Consider the following 20896-nt stretch of genomic DNA (forward strand, 5'->3'; position numbering starts at 1 on the left):
AAGTACAAGAGGAAAGAGATTTTAAGAGGCTGTATTATTTGTTTATAACCGGCCCAGATCTATATAACTGTGCTAAGCCGTAGCACACCTTTACCTACATTCATAATGGGAGTAAAGCGTGCAAAAGTTTAACACACTTTTCGGGGATCAGGGTCTACATGGTCCAGAGGGCTAGGTTCTGACAAAGATAACTCCATGTGCTCTCTATACCTGTCCAGAATAAACGGATTGTTACATCACATTTTCCATTGGAAATGCTGCTCAACTATTTTATTGCCTTTCCCCCACATCCTGTTTGTAAATACTTGCGTTAATCAATGTGCGATAGAACCTTGATACAGTAATTTAACATCCATGTGCAATTAGTTCTGAAGAGAGAGATTAGTTGAAATGCTCTCATATCCTGTCAGCCCAAACAAGAAGTCAAAGAAAGTTTTCTGATAAACAACACCTCTAAAATTATGCAACCGACTATGAATCACGCAGTCCAGGGATCAGGGGGGTGTTACCCATAAAACACATAAGGAAAAGCAGACCGCCTCAAGGAGTCAAATAAATAATCCCCGTACAGAAGAGGTTAGAAAGAATGCATCAACCATTGTGTCCCAGTGATATAAATATAGTATACACCAGAGGCTCAAGACGACCCCCCCCCCCCCCCACTTCAAGATTTAAGGATATCTCCGCTTCAGCACAGGTGGCTTAATCAGACGCCAACTCTTCGAGTCTGACCTGTGAAGTTGAGAACCCCTGGTATACGCAATACTAGAATGCTATGCGTATCCTCTCCCATGAATATTTATATATACACACACACGCACACACGCACACACACACTAAAGATTAGGTGTGGATCCCCATTCCCAAAATATCTACCTTGTTATAGAACAATTAAAGTGCAAATCAAAGGCAGCTGCTAGTGTTGCCCAAAAGGAAGCTGCCATGTCATACGCTGATGACATGGCAGCTTCCTATTGGCCCATGGGAGTGAGGCTTGGACGGCAGCCCTAATGATTCCCAAAAGGGACCAAAAACAGTCACAAAAAAAATATGGGTAAATCTCTATGGAAGCAGGGGGTCTACAGAGATCAATATAAAAAAAAATTGTGACGATGGGATTGCGTTAAGAGCAACAATAGCGTCAGCGTAATAATCAACTGCTGTGTTCACCTACCATCTTCCTGTCCTGAGACCGCGTTAGCCTCCACCTCCGCGCGGAGTAGAAGATGAAGTAGCCCACGGTGGCCGCTGTGACAATGAAGAAGGACACGGAGACGAAGAAGATGGAATAGTGGTTAATCCACGTGCCGTGCTTCTTCCCCACCTCGATCACCATGGTCACCTGCTGGCCTCCGACCACCAGCTGTAAAATCTCTTCGCCTTTCATGTTCCCAATCATGATGGCGACCGTGTCTTTTGTGCCTGAAAATGGTGGGGGTGGGGGAAAAAACAAAAACACAGGTCTGTTTAAACTAGGAGACACATTTAACGCGCTTAGATGTATACTTTTTATTAGTTCCAACTCAGCAACGTATGTACAATATGTCAGAAGCAATAATGAACGCAGAAACGAAACATTCACTCTAGTATGGGTTTAGTTTCAAAACCGAATTGCATACAAATGAACAAATGATAATGTTATAATGCTCCTTTTGATGGAAGATTTTCAGCATCCAGGGCAGCAGGATACTGCAGCAATTAAAACGTTGCTCTGACACAGGCCAAAGCATTTGTATGCAGAATTGTATAGTATCTATGTAGCTTCAAAACAGTGTACTCAACGCGTTACAATATTACAATCCAAGGTAAATAAAAGTACAAACAGTGGGGAGAAGAACAGGTAAATGACAATATAAGGCCCTGCACTGAAGAGCTTGCAAGCTAGGCGCTTTGATGGAAGGCTTACAGACACCGTAGGAATAAAAGTGCATTATTAAAAGAGCAGTCAGGGGAGGTCTCGTGCATCTAGAGTTTGTATACAGTTACAGTACCATACAGTCACAATGCAGACCAATTACCAGAAGGGATAAAAGAGGCTACTGTTAAAATCAGAATATTCCGGCATCACTGAACATGATCTGCTTGAGAATTAAAGCAGCCGTGCAAGCTGCCGTTTATTTGTACATTTTATTTTTCCCTTTAATATGTGCATCAATACAATTCACGGAATGATACGCTTCCACACAAGGAGGTGGGTTTACAAAATAAAACAAATTATATATGCACCCGGATTGAAAACTGGTTGAAGGATAGACAACAGAGGGTGTTCGTAAACGGAACTTTTTCAGGTTGGGTTAAGTGGAGTACCTATGGGATCGGTACTGAACCCCTGAAGATTCGGCTCGGGGGTTCACTAAAAAGGCCGTCAGTGCAGCAGAAGAGGACCAAAGATACAAAGCTCTGTGGGGAAGATCATGTGACCAGGCAGTCACTAGATACAATTGGTGCACTGTTGTGCCAGAGCCTGTTTCAGAAGAGGAAGGGGATGTGACTTTGTAAATGGTTGCTATTGAAACAAAAAAATGCTTGTTACATTAAAATCTATAAAAATGTAATTCAGAGTTTTTTTTTAATGCTACAAATATTTTCTCATAGTACAAAACGGATTTATATATATATATATATATATATATATATATATATATATATATATATATATATATATATATATATATATATATATATATATATATATATATATATATATATATATATATTAGGAGGATAGTAGGATATTGCTTGGTCTGCCGCTATAAACCTTCCAATCATTAAATATAATGAATTGATTGATTCTTACAGAACAGGTCAAATAAAAACCCATGAAACACACAGGGCCCCTTTAAAGCAGAAGTCGTTAAACAGGTTTTTAAAATTACCTAAATTAAAACAAGTTGCAATAAAAAGGAGAGAACTCATTTGACATACTTGTGTACACACACACACACACACACACACCTTTAAGATACTCTATTTTCAACTCCTCCATCGATTTGCTCTACAGGAGAAATATCCATGTAAGAATGGCTTTGTAAGCGACTGCATGCTGTGGATGCCTTTTGTTCTTTTATTATGAATTCGCAACGCGTAACCAACGCACAATAAAAATATGTGGCCCCAACCTGTTCCAGGTGTGTCACAGGATGTGCATGTGGCAAACTTGGAGCGGACAGGTTTGCAATTTCATGCCCCTTAGCCCCAGCAGCAAACTAAGCACTTCAGAAACAGCCTGTGGTTAGGAGTTCAGTAGCAACAGGGAGGGTGGATTCAAAGGTTTCTTTTCCCCTCGGCTCATATAGCCTGAACATGGCTAGAATCCTTACTTTACAGAATAAACAGCAACAGCAGATGTTTAGGCAAAGAACTGCTCCTGTGAAATTAAAAATCTGTTTTCAAAATAGGTAAAACAAAAAAAAAAAAACAGTGCTGGGCTAAACTCCAGGCAACCAGACATGTTGCAGAGTCTTGAGTTCATGATATCCCTACTTCAGCACAGTTGGCTCAATCAGCCTCTGCTTAAGCACAAGGTTGTGTAGAAAGCCAGTGCATCAGAAAAAACAAGTCCTGTTTGGCATAATAAACTGAGGTTTAGGATAAACTCCTTCAATGTAAGCATATAACATAACTAAGCCCTAATAGGGTTAGGGGACTAGCACCTAATGCCAGCAGCACCATAAATAAATAGTACAGACCAACGTTCCATATATCAGAGAAAAAAGGGGTACAGCGACCCACAAAGTGAACTCACTCAGTTTCTCCTGGAGTATCCAATCTCAGAATCTTCATAGGCTGCAATCTCCCAGGTGATGGCAGGAACAAGTAGGAAAATAAGGCAGTGCACTGCCCAAAGTAACAGAAGGAGGCGCACGGTTTTAAGCAACAAAAAATAGATTACATAAAAAGTCGACAAAAGGGTCCCCCCTAGGCCACAGCAGGGGTCCACCTGCAGAAGCCCAGCGTTTATTCTGTATTTATCATTGTTTTAGTGAGGTCACTGTAACCCAAAATAATGAAAAAAGTGACAAGGGAAGCAGGGGAGAGAGAAACGCAACAACACAGATGTTGAACCGCATTGTATTTGCTGAACACCATACACTGGAGAGGTTATGATGACGTGAAAATATTCTGCAAACACTTCTCTAACATTTTTAGTGGTTCCTGCACATGGCTTCTTTCAGTATCGAGAAGAACAATGTCGAGGCTGGAATACATGTCCATCACGTTAGCCACTCTCGAAACCTAATGGCAGGTCCTTAAGGACCTTGGCAAAGCACTTGCCGCACGAAACATGTTGGCCCGTTCTACTCTTTTTATGATCAAATAAACATTTTTTGGAGTTATCCTCTCTACCTCGTTTTTGCCGTGGTGGTACGACGCAACTCTACCTACTTCTGCGCAAAATCAGAGGCCCGCACACCGGAGGATCCTAACTGTCCATCAGCAGCAGCAGAGACACAGACCAAACGAGTGAGTTCTCTCTCTCAGTATTGGATTGCAATCAAGCAACAAGGGGGATTGTTACATTTATGTGTGATGGGTTTAGGGGTATAAAATTTTGAATTATTCACGTCCTGGGAGTTATTCACGTCCTGTATAAAGTTTGAGTTCAAAGTGTGTGTTCAAAATGTCCTTCTACTGAAACGACCGAAGACGAGAACGCCGCTGACTGATTGCATAAAAATCGATAACGCGCTGATCCAGCTGCTCCCACTCCTAAACGATACAAATGAGTTCAGTCCTCCTACCGACCCTTTATCAGGAAACACATGTACGCGTTTTGCACCGTCTCAAGCCCTTTATAACGCGCTTATCTTCTTTGCGAAACACCGTTTTGTAACTGCTCAAGATCCCCACACCGTCACCAATTCCAAAGAATATTTATTAGGATCATCAAGTAATTCTTACATGTAAAAATCTACTGCGACAGACCTATAATCGCGCACATTGTCATGAAAATTGAAGGGGTTTTCTGCAAGATATGACGAAAAATAAAAAAAATGGGGGTACCATTTTTTTCTGAACAGTGTACATTGCCATATATAACTTTGTACTACCAATTACCCTTACATTCTGCTCAGGCCCACTCTCTAATCACTGCAATCCGGGAATCATTGCTACTTATAGATGTTATTGTGCTTTTCACTTTTTGGTGGTGTTTTCAGGCCTAAAATGTGCATTAAAAAAAATAAAAATACTGTAAAATATATATTTTTTTATATCATTTTTTAAATATCAGATCTCTAATTATGTGTAACCTGATACAGAAAATGTTAACGGCGTTTATGTACAGGTCACTTTAACGGAAGACCCACAAAGCCGAAAAACATAATTTTGCTCATCCAGTTGCATCTGCTGGGGTCTCAGTTCATAGAGTTCAATAAACCTCATGGAATAGTGATTAACAGAACTGTACTTTGAAACCATTTCCACCATCTCCATCAGCGGCAATAAAACACTTTAAAACCGAATACGTCTCTTCCTTGTTCTAAACCGCTGAGCTAAAGAAGTGCATTTTATACCAGCACAATCTACAAACTGAGAAGCAATATATATTAATCATAAAACGTCAACGCAAACGTGTGTACAGCGTGTCCTCGCTTACCGCCGGATGCCTTATCCAGCGCCGCATAATGCAGTCCACATTACAGGCAGTCCTCGGTTATGCAACGGAACCCGTTCTGGAAGTAGCGTTGGATGGTGAAACCGTTGTAAAGTGAGTCCCATGTTAATCAGTGGCGGTGAGCGTTGGATAATGCGTTCTGGCGTCGAAAAAACAGCCCATAGGGTTGCATTGTAAAGCGTTGGATATGCCATTCGTTGTATAGTGAAACGTTGCATAGCGAGGACTAGCTGTATTGTACTTTTAGTTAGCTTTTTTTCATAGCCTAATTTAGTCTTTCCTGCTTAATACACACAAAAAGCTAAGCCAATAACAAAATGACTTAGAATCAGACGCACCAGCACCCCTCCTCCCGCTTTACTTTGATGCATGTATAGTGGGTTGTCCAAATCATGACGAGGTTCTGGTAAAGAACACGGCTCATCCACAACACAAACCTGAAAGCAGACTTACTCCTCTGAACCCAAAAGAACCTTCCCATTTACAAAATGCAAACAGAACCTTACGTCAGTGGTCCGCTTAATGATTTCCAGCGACACCTAGAGAGAGAAGCATTTACAGCCTGTACAATAAAGATAAAGCAGTATCAGAAGAAAGAGGGAATATTGAATGCAACAACAGCACCGCATTATACAACAGCAAACTGCAACCGTCACCGGTCTTACTCTGTAACCTGTATGCACACCAGTATCTAGCTCAGGGGTTGCCAACTCCACTTCTCAAGAGCCACAAACAGATCAGGTTTTAAGGATAACCCTGCTTCAGCACAGCTGGCTCAGTCTTGATTGAGCCACCTGAGCAGAAGCTGGAATGTCCTTAAAACCTGATCTGTTGGTGGCCCTTGAGAACTGGAGTTACCCACCCCTGACTCTAGCTAATAAACCCGAGGTGGTTTTCACCATTCCACGTCGGTCATGAGTTGTATACGGCTGTAACTTTGACGATTGCAACTCAGAATAACCAATGACACGGGCGCGTCCCTTGATTCAATGACAAGGTTACGCATGTACATTTTCACGGAGATCCTATTACATCCTCAGTACACCTGCAGTGTTGCGAATCTGTCTTCTGGGGAACTACCCTATAAATCCGAGCTGCAGAATAGGAAATGTAGTAAGTAAACAGTAACAGTTTGTCGTAGCAGTAATGCAAGAGAGAACTACAATAAAAGTCTGAAATATTAAACATTCTAGTGCTTTTGATAGTGATAAAGGCAACAAAGATGGGAACATTACATATAAACTACAATAAGAGATCCCAATAACCAACTACTTACACTCAGAACATCCTACATGGAGATGAGTTTGTCAGGGAAGCATGTTAATAACAATGTAATATATTCACATCTCTTCTCAACAAACCAACTTCTGCTGTTTATTGTACAAAGCACTTGGCACAGCTGCAGAGAATACGGTTTAAAACATCACCAAACAGTTTTACTTCCGGAGTCTCCTCGTCCATAATTCTATACACTTCGAAGTGGCCTTTTGTGCAGTTTGCGTCCGGAAATAATTTCAATGGGGATTTTTGGCCGAACACATCTCAAAAGGCCCCTTCAGTACATGGAATTACCCGTCATGTTTTGTACTTAAAAGATAGCCAATGTTTTATTTATTTCTACTCCCAGGGCTACAACATAGCAATCCTGAGGAAACAGTACAAATCTGATGCAATCTCATTGTGAATGGGACATCTCAACAGTGCTATTCAAATGGTGGCCAACTCTTCTTGTGTTTATACATGGCTAAAAGGCCCAAGGTGGAGTCCTTGTTTGCATTGTAACCCAATCCTTTACCTCCAAGCCCTGCTGCATGATTATCTTTCTACAGGACCGGTGGCAGTCAACTCAAAGTGTTAGAAATGCTTAGTTGTTAGATGCACACATTGTGTTACGCCAGTGTTTTTCAACCCACCAGAGTTCCTAGGAACCCTTGGGTTCCCTGGGCATCCCTAAAGGGCTCCCAGTAATTTTCAGGTAATTTAAAAAAAAAAAAAAAAAAAAAAAAAAAAAAATTGTACCAAAATACAGAAGACGTGGTTACTCATAATCACACACACAATCACATAATCACACACCACTGGTGTTATGTAGATGCATACGAAAACCAAGTTCTGGTCATACTGGAAAGCCATGCAAACGCACCAGTTCGTTCAACGTATCCAAATGTATATAGTTCCCCCAACTATAAATTGATGGGTTGTCTGTGATATGTATTTATTTTAATTGTTACACTTCTAAACATTTTTGCCACCAGAGGAAAAAGCAACACACAGTTTAGGGTTGCCAGGTGTCCATTATTGAACCAGACTGTCCTGTATCTGGACACTGTGCAGTAAAAATTGAGAAGTAATACTGGACATGTATGTGTATACCGGTATTACCCCTCTGGACAAAGTGACCTGACCAGCTTGGGGGGCTGCAGGATTTCCCCAAGCAGGGAGAGAGCAGGGCTGTTGTAAGGGGGCTGGGCAGCTTCCTCCATCCTGATTGGCGGCATTACACAACAGCAGTCAACCAGGATCTGGGGCCAAGGAAAGGAGGAAACAGCATGGAGTGGTGAGAGAGCGAGAGAGTCAAGCATGTTGCACCTTTCACCATTGTGTCCAGTATTTTTGGAGAAGCCGCCTGGCAACCCTAAAAAGTGTTAAAAAAAATATATACAGTATAATCATTTGAAACAATTGATCATTCCACTGACAAGCAGTGAAATGAAACCAGCCAGATATATTTAGGATCAGCACTTTAGATGTTCTGGAACTTATATTAACATTTGCTAACAATTGTATAGAGGGGATCATCTTTCCAATTGTGCAGTACTGGAGAGGTCTGTGTGAGTAATATTAGAGGTAGATATCAGGTGTCAAAGAATTGTGAAGTGCACAGAGACACAGTGTCATGAACCCAAATACCAGACACAACCAGTCAGCAACATCTCATGCCTTTTAAACACAGAAAAAAATGGTTTGTTTTTAGCTTCCACCTTTCGAAGCTGAATAATTAGGTGAAGAGTCGTGATTTCAAACCATTTGCTGTCAAGACAAAAGTTCCCATAGCGATAAGATCAGAGAAAAAAAGTCAGAAGAATTCAGTTATAGTTAAAGGAACCGAAAGAATAAAAGAGCGAAGATTTGGCAGGGTGACATGGGAGTACCAGAACCAGAACATGGACTGGTCGGAACCACAACACGGACTGCTCAAGTCTTACCATAGAAAAATCTTGAAGGAGAAACCTACAAGGTTTGGGAAGCTCTGTACACTGATTTCATCTATGAAGAATTAAGGTTTGTCTGTTTTAATTGACTGAGGGGCTTAACTGCAGTCCTGAAGCCCCCCAACAGGTCAGGTTTTCAGGATAGGCCAGCTTCAGCATAGGTGGGTCAATCAGAGGCTCAGTCAGAGATTGAGCCACCTGTGCTGAAGCAGGGACTGAGCAACCTATGCTGAAGCCGAGATACCCTGAAAACCTGACCTGTTGTGGGGGCTCGAGGACTGGACCACCCCTTACCTAAAAAGTAACGCAACCAACGACAAAATCTGCACTACAAACTTACAAAGATTGGTTGATTTTCTGCATGTTTCACAAAATGTAAAATTCTAGACAAGCATCAGCTTGAAAATGTGTATGGTTTTTACACAACACTAAAAAAAACAACCCAGCAGTTAAAGACATTATTCTATGTCCACCACTCAATTGTTAATTTAAATGATCAAATGCTTGTTGACTTGAGAATTTACAGATCACAATACTCTATTCATATAGAGCAGATCTGGCAAGGATAAGACACTACAAACCTAGAACTTCCTTCTTTTGCGTCCAAGTGTTAGGCATGGTTAATTACTTATTTAAAAATAAGTAAGGCATAAAGGGAATCGTTTCTGTGTGTAGGCAGCAAGGAATGCACCCCAGATTTCCATAGCCCTAGAGCGGCAGGACAGGACAAATGCATTTTTTTTAGGTCAACAAGTGATTGAGAAACTTCTCCAAATAGTCACTTCCACGAAAAGCCTGCATTCACTTGCATTCTCTCTCCCCCCTCCCCTCCCCTCCCCTCCCCTCCCCCAAATGGAATTCACTACAGATTTAGGGAACATTACTTTACTTTAGGGAACTTTGAATATTTCTTTGCTACCTCCTTTTCCCCCCAAGTATTGCTTTTATTTCTTCAGATTTTCCAACACAAAATCACAGGCTCTCATCAATAAATTGTATTCATTGGCCATAATTTACTACGATTTAAAAATGATTTTTTTTGCATCAGTTTTTTCAACAAATTCATTGTTTCTGGCATTAACAAGAGGGACATAAGTTCTTGGTCCCCATTAAAAAAAAAAAAAAAAAAAAAAGTTATCATTCCGAATGCAGAATAAATTCACAAATCAGCCAATAACAACATATGCAAAGTATTAGGTTAATGGGCAGATCTATACTGCTATTTGCACAACATTTGTCATTTTTCGTGAATTTGAGGGAACATTCCGAACAATGCAAAATTTCTCACAATTTGCAGAAACTGAATTTGCAAAAAAAAAAAAAAAAACCCATAAAGTGTGAAGAAGTCCCAGTGGTATTTGGAGGAGCGGAGTACACTCCCTTCTCTTTTTTTCAGCGTGACTGACATGTAAGACGTTGACACTTTTTATTTATTTCACTGAAACTAACTTTTACAGGATAATATATAACCCCTTCAGTGCCAAATCGAAAATGGGTAAAAAAGTTCACCTGTCTCTAGTCTCCGGCCCCTCGGGCATGGAAGGGGGGTTTGGGAATAATTGACCCGGAGGATTTTGTCCTCAGAACGTTTTAAACAGATTAAGTTAGTCCCAGAAAATACAAAAAAAAAAAAAAAAAAAAAGGTAAATCACCTACTGCAGTGCCTACTTAGTAAAAATCCTAGTAAATTATAGGGTAGGAACAAGCTAGGCATTGTTGGTTAATAATGACCAATTACAGTCACTTCTCAGAGGTTTATAGCCTGGTCCCGGTGGCTTTAGGGCACATCTTGGGTCTTTGCCTAATTCTTAAGTCCCCAAAAAGGTGAGAGGTCAACTGGTCAGTGCACACTTTTTTTTTAAACCCTTTTGTTGCAGATCTAGCCCAGCAGCACTTTGCAGCCTCCGCTGGCAACGAACGGGTTAAACTCACCGATCACAGTTGTTATTTTGCACTGTATAGAGACGTGCAATCCGATTGATGCTACACTATCACACAACTTTGCGGTGTGTAAAAAAAATACATGCAAGACGCCGAGTAATAGGAGTACTCTGCCCCCCAATCTTTATTTAACCCCCTTGCTGCCAAAGTGGTTAGAAACAAAATGGGCAATAGTACTAGGTGATACAACATAGCAGAAATACACTGTAATAGAATGGCCTTGTCCACTTGCTTAGAAAGAACAATCCCAGTAGCTCACTTGGGTCCTGGCATATTTTAAACCCTTTTCCTGCGAGATGGGCCCACATTGTAACAGCGTTGATAGGATTACAGACCAAACCTGGCAGCAAAGGGATTCATTTTTTTAAATATATATATATATATATATATATATATATATATATATATATATATATATATATATATATACACACACACACATACACATCAGTCACCTTTTTATATTTTAAGAAGGATATTTAAGATCTGATACAAGAGGGTTTTTTTGTTGCACGATCAGTTCAAAAGTCATTTGCAGGCCCCCACAAGCAGAACTGGGGGGTTAACGATATCTTATTTAAACAAATAGAAATACAGGTTTAATAACAATAAATGCCATGATGGACCCCACGGTTACCTGCCACAGGTCATTACCATGTGAAATGTGAGTCTTCTACTCACCTGGGTGAGACATCTGAATGACATCATTGCTGCCAGGTCCAATGTTGTTGTAGATGACCACCGCTTTAGCCCCCCGGACTGCGGCTGCATTGATCTTATCGTTGAAGGTGCACCCCCCTCCTCTCGATATCAGGGCGATCCACGGGCCATGCCAGTCCGCTGGCAAGCTGAAGTTGACCATGGATGAGCAGGCGCTGTATTTCATATTCCTATCCAGATCCTTCATTGGCAGAACCACCAGGCCCGATACCTTTTCCAGGGGGGAATCCTGTCCAAACACCCCAATCTCTCCTTCGTCCCCAACGGTCTTGTTGTTCACTACGTAGGAGTAGTTCACATTGGCCGTCCAAATAGTTTCAGCCCCTGAGCCCTGCACGTCCAGCAAGAGCAACAGTAAGCACGTGCAGGACAGGTACAGCAGCCAGGAGCCCTGGGCTCCCCCTGACCAGAAGGTCATCTTTCTCCTTGTGCACAAAGCTGCTAGACTACCCCTCCACACTGTGCAATGAGCTTGTTTGGTGAGCACAGGTACACAGCTCCTGCTTGCTGCACCGTTCTCTCTGAGTGTACAGCCACTCCCTGCTTTACCTGCACTCCAGGTACGCCTAACTGCTCCCACCCAGAGGCGGGGATCTACCTTAACCCCTTCAGTGCTGCTCAGGTGATTTATAAGCACAAGCCAATTAAACCCTTAGCTGCCAGTGGGACATGCCAGCTGTACTGATGTAGCCTCAACGGTTGACCAGTTGTGGTTAGAAGAGGTAGGATCCAACAATGCGGTGGCTTCACGGGTTAACACTTTGGAGGATCAATGCCTTTCTCGGAAAATAAAAAATGACGGGAGGATTAAATTATGTGTTCAGGCCAAAAGGATGAAAACTAAAGCAATGAAAAAATAAATAAATAAACCGGTCAGTAATTTCAGTTCGGAGCTAAATCTCAAATTTCAAACAGCTCCTATATTGTAATTGACATGGGCGCATTAAAGCGAGGGCAAGTTATCACAGCTCTTCTTGAGGTTTACATGCTCCTTCACTCATCTCTGACATTGTTTTGTTATTTAAGCACTGTTTGTTCACTTTACATCAGGGGTGGACAACTCCAGTGCTCAAGGGCCATCAAGGCAGTAAGATTAGCAGGATAGCCCTGCTTCAGCACAGGTGGCTCAATCAGTGGCTCAGTCTTTGACTGAGCCACTGATTGAGCCACCTGCGCTGAAGCAGAGATATCCTGCTAACCTTACGCCCTTGGTGTTCCTTGCAGGCTGGAGCTGGTCATTCCTGCCTTACATACTCAGCAATCCTATGGAGTCGCTGGTTGCGACAGCAGAAAGGTTAGGCCTTGGCCATGTTTAGCGCTTGCTGGCGGAAGCGTGCTGACGCGCGCTCCCGCTCAGCACTGAGCCCCTACAGTCGCAATTAGAGCGGCTTTAGTAGGGGCTCACCTGCGTTTCCGCGCGCTTGCGGAAGCGCAGGTCTTAGGGGAATTTAAAATTCCCCCGCTTGCCGGCGTGACAGGCCGGTCACGTGAGCGGTTCGCCCAATGAGGGCGAACCCGCTCCGTGACGTCACTGGCCCGCCCCCGGCCAGTGACGTGCCCGCCCCCTGACGGCCCGCTGACAGCACGTGCGGTAAGCAACCGCAAGGCCAGGGAAAGCACCCGCTTTCCCTGCGCCTCAGCACGCCAGCAGGGAGCATGGCTTAGGCCTTACATCTCTTGCTTTGCCAGTAGTTATAGAATAAGTAGGCGTTAAACATGGCGGCGCCTATGCACTGTACTAAGGGCACATTTAAATTTTTATTGTGCTGCAACATTTTAGTGTTAAAAAAAAAAAAAAGTAGTTCAAGCTTTCATAAAATGTACATCGTATGTATCAAGGCTTCATACATGTGACACATTTATCAAGTGTCAGTATGGGTTATCGCACCCATTCTGGTTGTGACTCCCAGTGACATGAATAGTCGTTAACGCCGGGATGGGTGCGATAGCCCGTACTGATACTTGAGCCTCATAGTTTGTTGAACTTGGATGCACTGTGTCATGATCAATACCTAATTGATAAAATTTCAAGTAAAACAGAACGATGTGTATTTTTATTTATTTAAACCACGTATCAGTAAATACGAATTAGGAGCGTAATAGTATTTATAATAGCCATAAAGTGGCGGTTTCACTCCACCAGTGAATCTCTGGGACATAACACCCGAGTCGCTCCAAAGGCGGTACAAAGGGTGTCAGCCATTTGCTGCCGTTTGCAGGTGTTAAAGGTGCTCTATATTTGGTCTTGAGTAAAGTATTTCAGATGCATATTGAAGCATTTCCATCTTCACACATTACCTGCTCTCACAGCTCTACCACTGCACACTCCCACTTACTGCTTCCCCAACGCCAACTCCCTCACACATTACCTGCTCTCACAGCTCTACCTCTGCACAATCCCACTTACTGCTTCCCCAACACCAACTCCCTCACACATTACCTGCTCTCACAGCTCTACCTCCGCACACTCCCACTTACTGCTTCCCCAACTCCCTCACACATTACCTGCTCTCACAGCTCTACCTCTGCACAATCCCACTTACTGCTTCCCCAACGCCAACTCCCTCACACATTACCTGCTCTCACAGCTCTACCTCTGCACAATCCCACTTACTGCTCCCCCAACACCAACTCCCTCACACATTACCTGCTCTCACAGCTCTACCTCCGCACACTCCCACTTAATGCTTCCCCAACGCCAACTCCCTCACACATTACCTGCTCTCACAGCTCTACCTCCGCACACTCCCACTTACTGCTTCCCCAACACCAACTCCCTCACACATTACCTGCTCTCACAGCTCTTTTTCGCACACTCCCACTTACTGCGTCCCCAACTACCTCACACATTACCTGCTCTCACAGCTCTACCTCCGCACACTCCCACTTACTGCTTCCCCAACACCAACTCCCTCACACATTACCTGCACTCACAGCGCTACCTCCGCACACTCCCACTTACTGCTTCCCCAACACCAACTCCCTCACACATTACCTGCTCTCACATCTCTACCTCCGCACAATCCCACTTACTGCTTCCCCAACGCCAACTCCCTCACACATTACCTGCTCTCACAGCTCTACCTCTGCATAATCCCATTTACTGCTTCCCCAACTCCCTCACACATTACCTGCTCTCACAGCTCTACCTCTGCACAATCCCACTTACTGCTTCCCCAACACCAACTCCCTCACACATTACCTGCTCTCACAGCTCTACCTCTGCACAATCCCACTTACTGCTTCCCCAACACCAACTCCTTCAGTTAACACACAGCTATCCGACACACACCAACCTTCTCATCCCCCTGTACCCCATGTTTTCACTTACCCTTCCTTATAGATTGTAAGCTCCTTGGGGCTGTTTGTTACTTTTTGTTTGTCCTCCGGCCTTATTGTACTGTGCTACATTTTGGTAATTTCTACCTGTGCTGCATCAAGACAAATGTTTGGTTGATACATCGCAACTTAATTATGCGCTGACAAAATAAACTGACTATTTAAATTGGATTTTGGGGGACATTCTAGACGCACTTTCTCCTTTTTTGTGGGTGCACAGAAACTTCCTTTTTAATTACATAGAGTACTATTTGCATCCCTTTCTATGTGCCAAAGAAAAGAAAAGATATGTTTTGATGCTGATGGAGCAGATTTCAGGTTAGTACTGTACATTTGGGGCACACGCGCGACCCTTACTAAATAGTCCCCAATGGCCTTACAGAATGGCGCGCATTTTCTTTTCTAGTGATAGTATGTTATTTGCCGAGCAAACATTTATACAGATATGTACGTTACAATGTATTTGTAATTCCAGTGCTCCACAAACACTTCAACTCCCTTCATTGTTAATGGCCCCAAAGGTGTCTGGACAGAGCTTATTGCTCTGATTAACTGAAGTGTTTCTGTCCACAAAGAATGGCTGAACAAAAGTACAGTACTGTACTTCAATGGGTTAACCAGAAGTGGCCAACTCCAGTCCTCAAGACCCCCACAGCAGGGCAGGTTTTCAGGAAATCCCTGCTTCAGCACAGGTGGCTCAGTTATTATGACCCCTGAGTTAGACGAAACAAGGAAATGAGGGTGAATACTTGAGCGGAACATTTCGTTGTCTGCCATTTCAGATCAAAGATTATCTGACACGATACTTCCTTGTTGCCTAATTGCAAAACATGACTATATAAAGTAGACAGATAAATATTGTAAATACTTAAAGTACTTATTAAAAAAAACTATTAATATATATGACATCACTTTTTTTTCAGCAGTTATTTTTGGCTCTGACAAGTTCTGAGCATTTAATAGCTAAATCTGATTTATGAAAGGGGGGAATCCGGGCTTTCAGTGGCACTTATTGATATTAGGAGAAGGAGCAGCTCAGTGAGTAAAGACACGGACTCTGATAACAATGAACACTGAGCAAGGGAGCCTGGCTCAATTCCTGGTCTCGGCTCCTTGTGACCTTGGGCAAGTCACCTTATCTCCCTGTGCCTCAGGCACCAAAATTAGATTGACAGTTTATTTGGGCAGGGACGGTGTCTGTAAAAAACCTTATGTACAGTGCTGCATACCACGCACTACTCTGTAATTGTGACGCACTTTGAGTCCCATTGGGAGAAAAGCGCTATATGAAATAAAGTTATTATAAACTAATATTCTTTGTACCCATTTTGCAGTTGGAAAGCTTCGATAAACACCCCCCCCCCCTTTTGAGTTGCGTCTCCAGTACAACCACCAAGATGACGTTATTAGTACATAAAGTGCAAACTAATGAGCTTGTTAAGACAGAAGTTTGCCTTGTTATTCTCCTTCTGGTAGGAGCTGGCAGAAAAGGCTCCACAGCCCGAGGGAGAAAGAGAGAAGGGCACAGAGGGATTTCAATCTGACAAAGGAAGCTAAGGGTGATCTGGGTTATTTATCCAGCCCAATTATCAGTAATAACAGAGACAACTCAAGCTCATTAGATGCAGTATCTCTACTTCATCTTGGATGTTGAACAGCCCAGTTAATGATAGGCTCAAACCATGGGTTCTATATTGACTCCCTGAGACGAGTCCATCCAGTCCAGGTATGTAGAATGGGAGAATTAAAGACTTGAACATCTGAAGATTCTTTGGAGCCATCCAAGGCCTTTACAACGTACATTGGAATGGCAATAAAGATCATTATCACCCTCTCTGCTGTTTCGTAACAGTCATTTATTTCACCGTTTAATATACATGTTATCCGAATCCTTTGCAATGAGTTGCAGCAGGCCTCTCTGGCAGTGAGGTGGTTAAAGGCTGGTTTGGGACCCATACTTGGCTGTGGTAGGATGCAGCAGAGATTCCAATGTTACAGTGAGCAGGGCAGAGTTATAAAAGAAGGGATCGGGTACAAAACATGTTTCGATAGTAATATTTAACAAAAACATCTAACATTTCAGAAAATGAACATTAAAGATGCAATTCCACATAGTCGGACAGTTGAATTTCTTAGGGGGTCTCTAAATGGGGAAGTGTTTGTCAATCCAGTGTTTTCTTTCCCCTTATCCCCCCTGTCCTTATCAGAAAACCAATAAAGATAAGGGGTGGGGGAACTCTGGCTGTACAAGTGCTCTGCTGATCACACAGTGACATCATGCAGTGACATCACGCCAAAGGGAGCAGCCAGAGGAAATCAAATCCCTTCCCTAATTATCTTGAGAAATAAATAAAAAATACTTATAATACTTACTCTTAAAAAACGATCAATAAAAGCTTAAGTAATAAAAAAAATTCTTTTAAGTGTCAGATCGGGGTAAAAAAGGGTATCCATCACCCATGTGAGACCCCTTAAACATGTCACTGGAATTACTTCATTTTGGTCCTAGTGACCTAGATCGCCCCTTTAAAGAAATCTTGCCGTATGCATTTGTTGTGGAATAGAACATTGCTAGAGAAAAGCTTCAGCCTGTTTTGGTTTTCCCCCAATCTGATTTAATAACCTGAAAGTCTGGGCAGGACTCGTTCGGGGTAAGTTACATCTTGATGGTAATTGTTTCTTTTCTAAACGTGTCGCCATACAAATATGTGTTGGAAATAAGGAATAGAATAGCCGAGGATCTCATGACTGCAGAAAATGGCAACAAACTGGTGTCAAAAACAGCGCCAGATTTATCAAAGAAGAATCTCATTATGTTCAAGGGCGGGGGGCCGTGTTGGTCCTTTCTTCCATGTAGAAGCAAAGGAGGGAGTAGGTTGTATGATATCTTTTGTTGGACAAACAAATAGTTGATATGCAGGGCCGCCAACAGGGGGGAGAGATCCGGGACAAGTGTCCCAGGACCGGTGGCGTTAGAAGTTTCGCGTCCATTGGCCGGGCCTCTGCTATCCACCGCCGGGCCCGGAATACTGGCTCTCCCCAGCTGCTTCCTTGTCCCACGCCGGGCCTCTCTCTAACTGGTGTGCGCCGGAAGCTGAGCTGAGCACCCAGCTTCCGGTGCGCATCAGTTGGAGAGAGAGACAGGCCCGGCGTGGGATGAGGTAGCAGCTGAGGAGAGACGGGGCCCAGCTGCCGGGCCTCTGGTTGCCGCCGGACTCCCCTCAGCTGCTGCCTCATCCTACGCCGGGCCTCTCCTCAGCTGCTGCCTCGTTCCACGCCGAGCTTCTCTCTCCAACATGGGTGCACCCGGAACTCAGGCTCAGCTTCCGGCGTGCACCGGCGGGAGAGAGTGGCCCAGTAGGGGTGAGGCAGCAGCAGCTGGGGAAGAGCCGGCTTCTGGCGGCAGGCAGCAGGCGACGGCAACCAGTGATAAGTGAATTTGTGAGGGGTGGTAAGTATATTGGGGGGGGGTGGTAAGTGTATTTGCGGAGGGTAAGTGTATTTATGGGGTGAGGGGGGAAGGTAAGTGTATTTGTGTGGGGGGTAAGGTAAGAGTATTTGTGGGGGATGGTAAGTGTATTTGTGTGTGTGTCGGGGGTAAGTAAGAGTATTTGTGGGGGAAGGTAAATGTATTTGTGGGGTTGGGGGTAAAGTAAGTGTATTTGTGGGGGAAGGTAAATGTATTTGTGGGGTTGGGGTTAAAGTAAGTGTATTTGTGGGCGGGGGTTGTGTAAGTAAGGTGTATTTGTGGGGGGGTGTAAGGTAAGTGTATTTGTGAGGGGAAGTGGTAAGTATATTTGTGCATGTGTGGGGGGGGAAGTGTATTTGTGTGTGTGTGAGAGAGGGTGGTGTTTGTATCTGGGGGGGGGTAGTGGTCTGTGTTGGGGGGGTAGTTTATGTATTGGGAAGGGTATTGTGTGTGTGTGTGTGTGTGTATGGGGGGCGGAGGGGTTGTGTGGGTTTTGGAGGGAATTGTGTGTGTGTGTGGGCAGGGGAGGATGGGGAAATGGGTGTGAGGAAAGGGGGGTAATTGTGTGATAGTGGAGGGGAGGGAAAAAGAAGACAGAGGGGGTAATTGAGTGAAAGCCGAGGGGGGAGAGAGAAGAGAGAGGGGGTAATTGAGCGATAGCGGAGAGGGGGAGAGAGAAGAGAGGGGGTATAAGAGAGGGAGGGAAGAGTGAGTGAGAGACAGAGGGGGACACGAATACAAAGCCACTGACACGGGGGAGGGGATGATGCAGACACAGGGGAGGAGGGGGGCGGCACTGACCCGGGGAGGGGGGTGGGGAGCCCAGTTGAAGCTCTAGTCTGCGGCCCTGTTAATGTTTCAAGCTTTCCAACCACTCAGGGTCCTTCATCAGGTCTTACCCCTATCCAGAGAGGTTGGAAAGCTTGTAACATTTCAACTACTTGTTGGTCCAATAAAAGGTATCACACCCCTACTCCCTCTCCCTCCTTTGTTACTGCCTGGAAGACAGGATCAGCACGGCCCCCCACCTTTCTGTGTAATTACTTTCAATAACATTTTTTCTTCAATAAATGTGGTTCTGTCATTTTTCTCTTATATAGTACTGACACTGGCTGGAGAAACGAGACCCTGTCCCAAACAGCTTACAATCTCCTTTTGGTATCTCCGAGCTGACACTGAATGGATTCACTCACTTCAAGACGCCGACATTATCACTGAGCTCCGTTTTTAGCCAGCGATGTGAAAGCAGCAATCCTTTGAAATTGATTTTTGTTTTAAAAACTTACTGTGCATAAACCAAACTCCAGGGACCTCCCAGCCCCACGGTAATAAGAAATGTAAATGTACAGTAACCTCAAACAAAAACTACAAACATGGCTTCTGGGGTCCCCAAGAGAAACTGTAATGCAGGGGTTGGGCAACCACAGTCCTCAAGGGCAACCAACAGGTCAGATGTTCAGCATACCCCTGCTCCAGCACAGGTGGCTCAATCAGTGGCTCAGTGACCTGTGCTGAAGCAGGGATATCCTGAATAACTGACATGTTAGTGGCCCTTGGGGACTGGAGTTGGCCACCCCTGCTGTAATGTCATTGGACGATGCTAGAGTGAGTCCTGAACCCACTGACATTTGGTGTCTGGTGCCCCTACTGCGGGAATCAGGGAGTCCCCAGATTTTGGGGGGGTCCATACAGCAGCTTCGTTTCAGGTAAAAAAAAAATGGCGAGCCGAGTGGATTGCTGATCTTGTTTAACGTCCCAGCAAATTGTTGCAAATGTGTGTTGATAAGAAGGCCACATTATGCTAGCGTCAGTAACATCTCACTGATAACCAGGGCAGATATGGGAAGCAGCCTATAGAAGCAGGGGACGAACCTGTAACTTATTTTGCTTTGTCATTGTTATGTCACCAGCTGATGCGGCTGCCAGCAAAAAATAAATCGCAACCCCCTTTGCTGTGAAGGGGATAAATGAACCTAACATGATGTGTGCGAACCCGTTACTAGCTCCTGAATTGCATTTTTTGATGTTATTCTTTGACGCCAGAACTGAAAGAAATGGTTACCTGTGTTTTCTCCCAAATGACACTTGGAGTTATGTGCGCAGACGGGTTGTAGGGGGCTTTTTGTGTTTATAAGCAATGCCACTCTTTTATTTAACTAACTTATTCCACTCTTTAACCAAGCACACAATTTACTAACAATTAGGTTTTAGAAATAATTTTTGGAGTTGATATCATATCTCTTTTAAAACGTCGCTTTCTTTCATATGGGGAAATGTTGTGTGATTATGTACAGAATACGCCTATAAATTACCATCAGTTAATAGTATTAATTTCCCCCATTGTTAACCATTTTGCTGTCAAAGGGTTCAGCCACCCACTGAAGCCCCCTCTATTAGTGAAGAGGCTAACTAGCTAAATAACAGTTGTAAAGCAAAATCCCCTTCACAGTTACCACCTTATCCCTTTTGGATAAGTATCACTTATAGAATCTCTACGTCATCCCGTTTTATCTCCCACTTATCCTATGTTACAACTTTGTGTAAGCACAGAGTAGTCATTCTAATCTTTATTACCACTGTACATTGCATGGCTGTGCC

At 43.6% G+C, this 20896-nt stretch overlaps 1 protein-coding gene across 3 annotated transcripts in view; it reads right to left on the reverse strand.

Moving 5' to 3' along the window:
• RNF128 (ring finger protein 128) overlaps positions 1-20896 on the reverse strand; it is a 54849-nt gene that overhangs the window by 23133 nt on the left and 10820 nt on the right. Inside the window, exons 1-2 of one of the 3 annotated variants that reach the window (XM_075573317.1) lie at positions 11452-12033; positions 1175-1422 (exon numbers count right to left, since the gene is read on the reverse strand). In XM_075573317.1, the coding sequence (XP_075429432.1) occupies positions 1175-1422; positions 11452-11908 (705 nt within the window). In that variant the 5' untranslated portion in view covers positions 11909-12033. Of the gene's footprint in view, positions 1-1174; positions 1423-11451; positions 12034-20896 lie in introns of those variants that run through there. The other 2 variants (XM_075573316.1, XM_075573318.1) reach the window with 2 other exon arrangements.

Source organism: Ascaphus truei, chromosome 16, assembly GCF_040206685.1.
Source record: "Ascaphus truei isolate aAscTru1 chromosome 16, aAscTru1.hap1, whole genome shotgun sequence".
Classification (NCBI taxonomy): domain Eukaryota; kingdom Metazoa; phylum Chordata; class Amphibia; order Anura; family Ascaphidae; genus Ascaphus; species Ascaphus truei.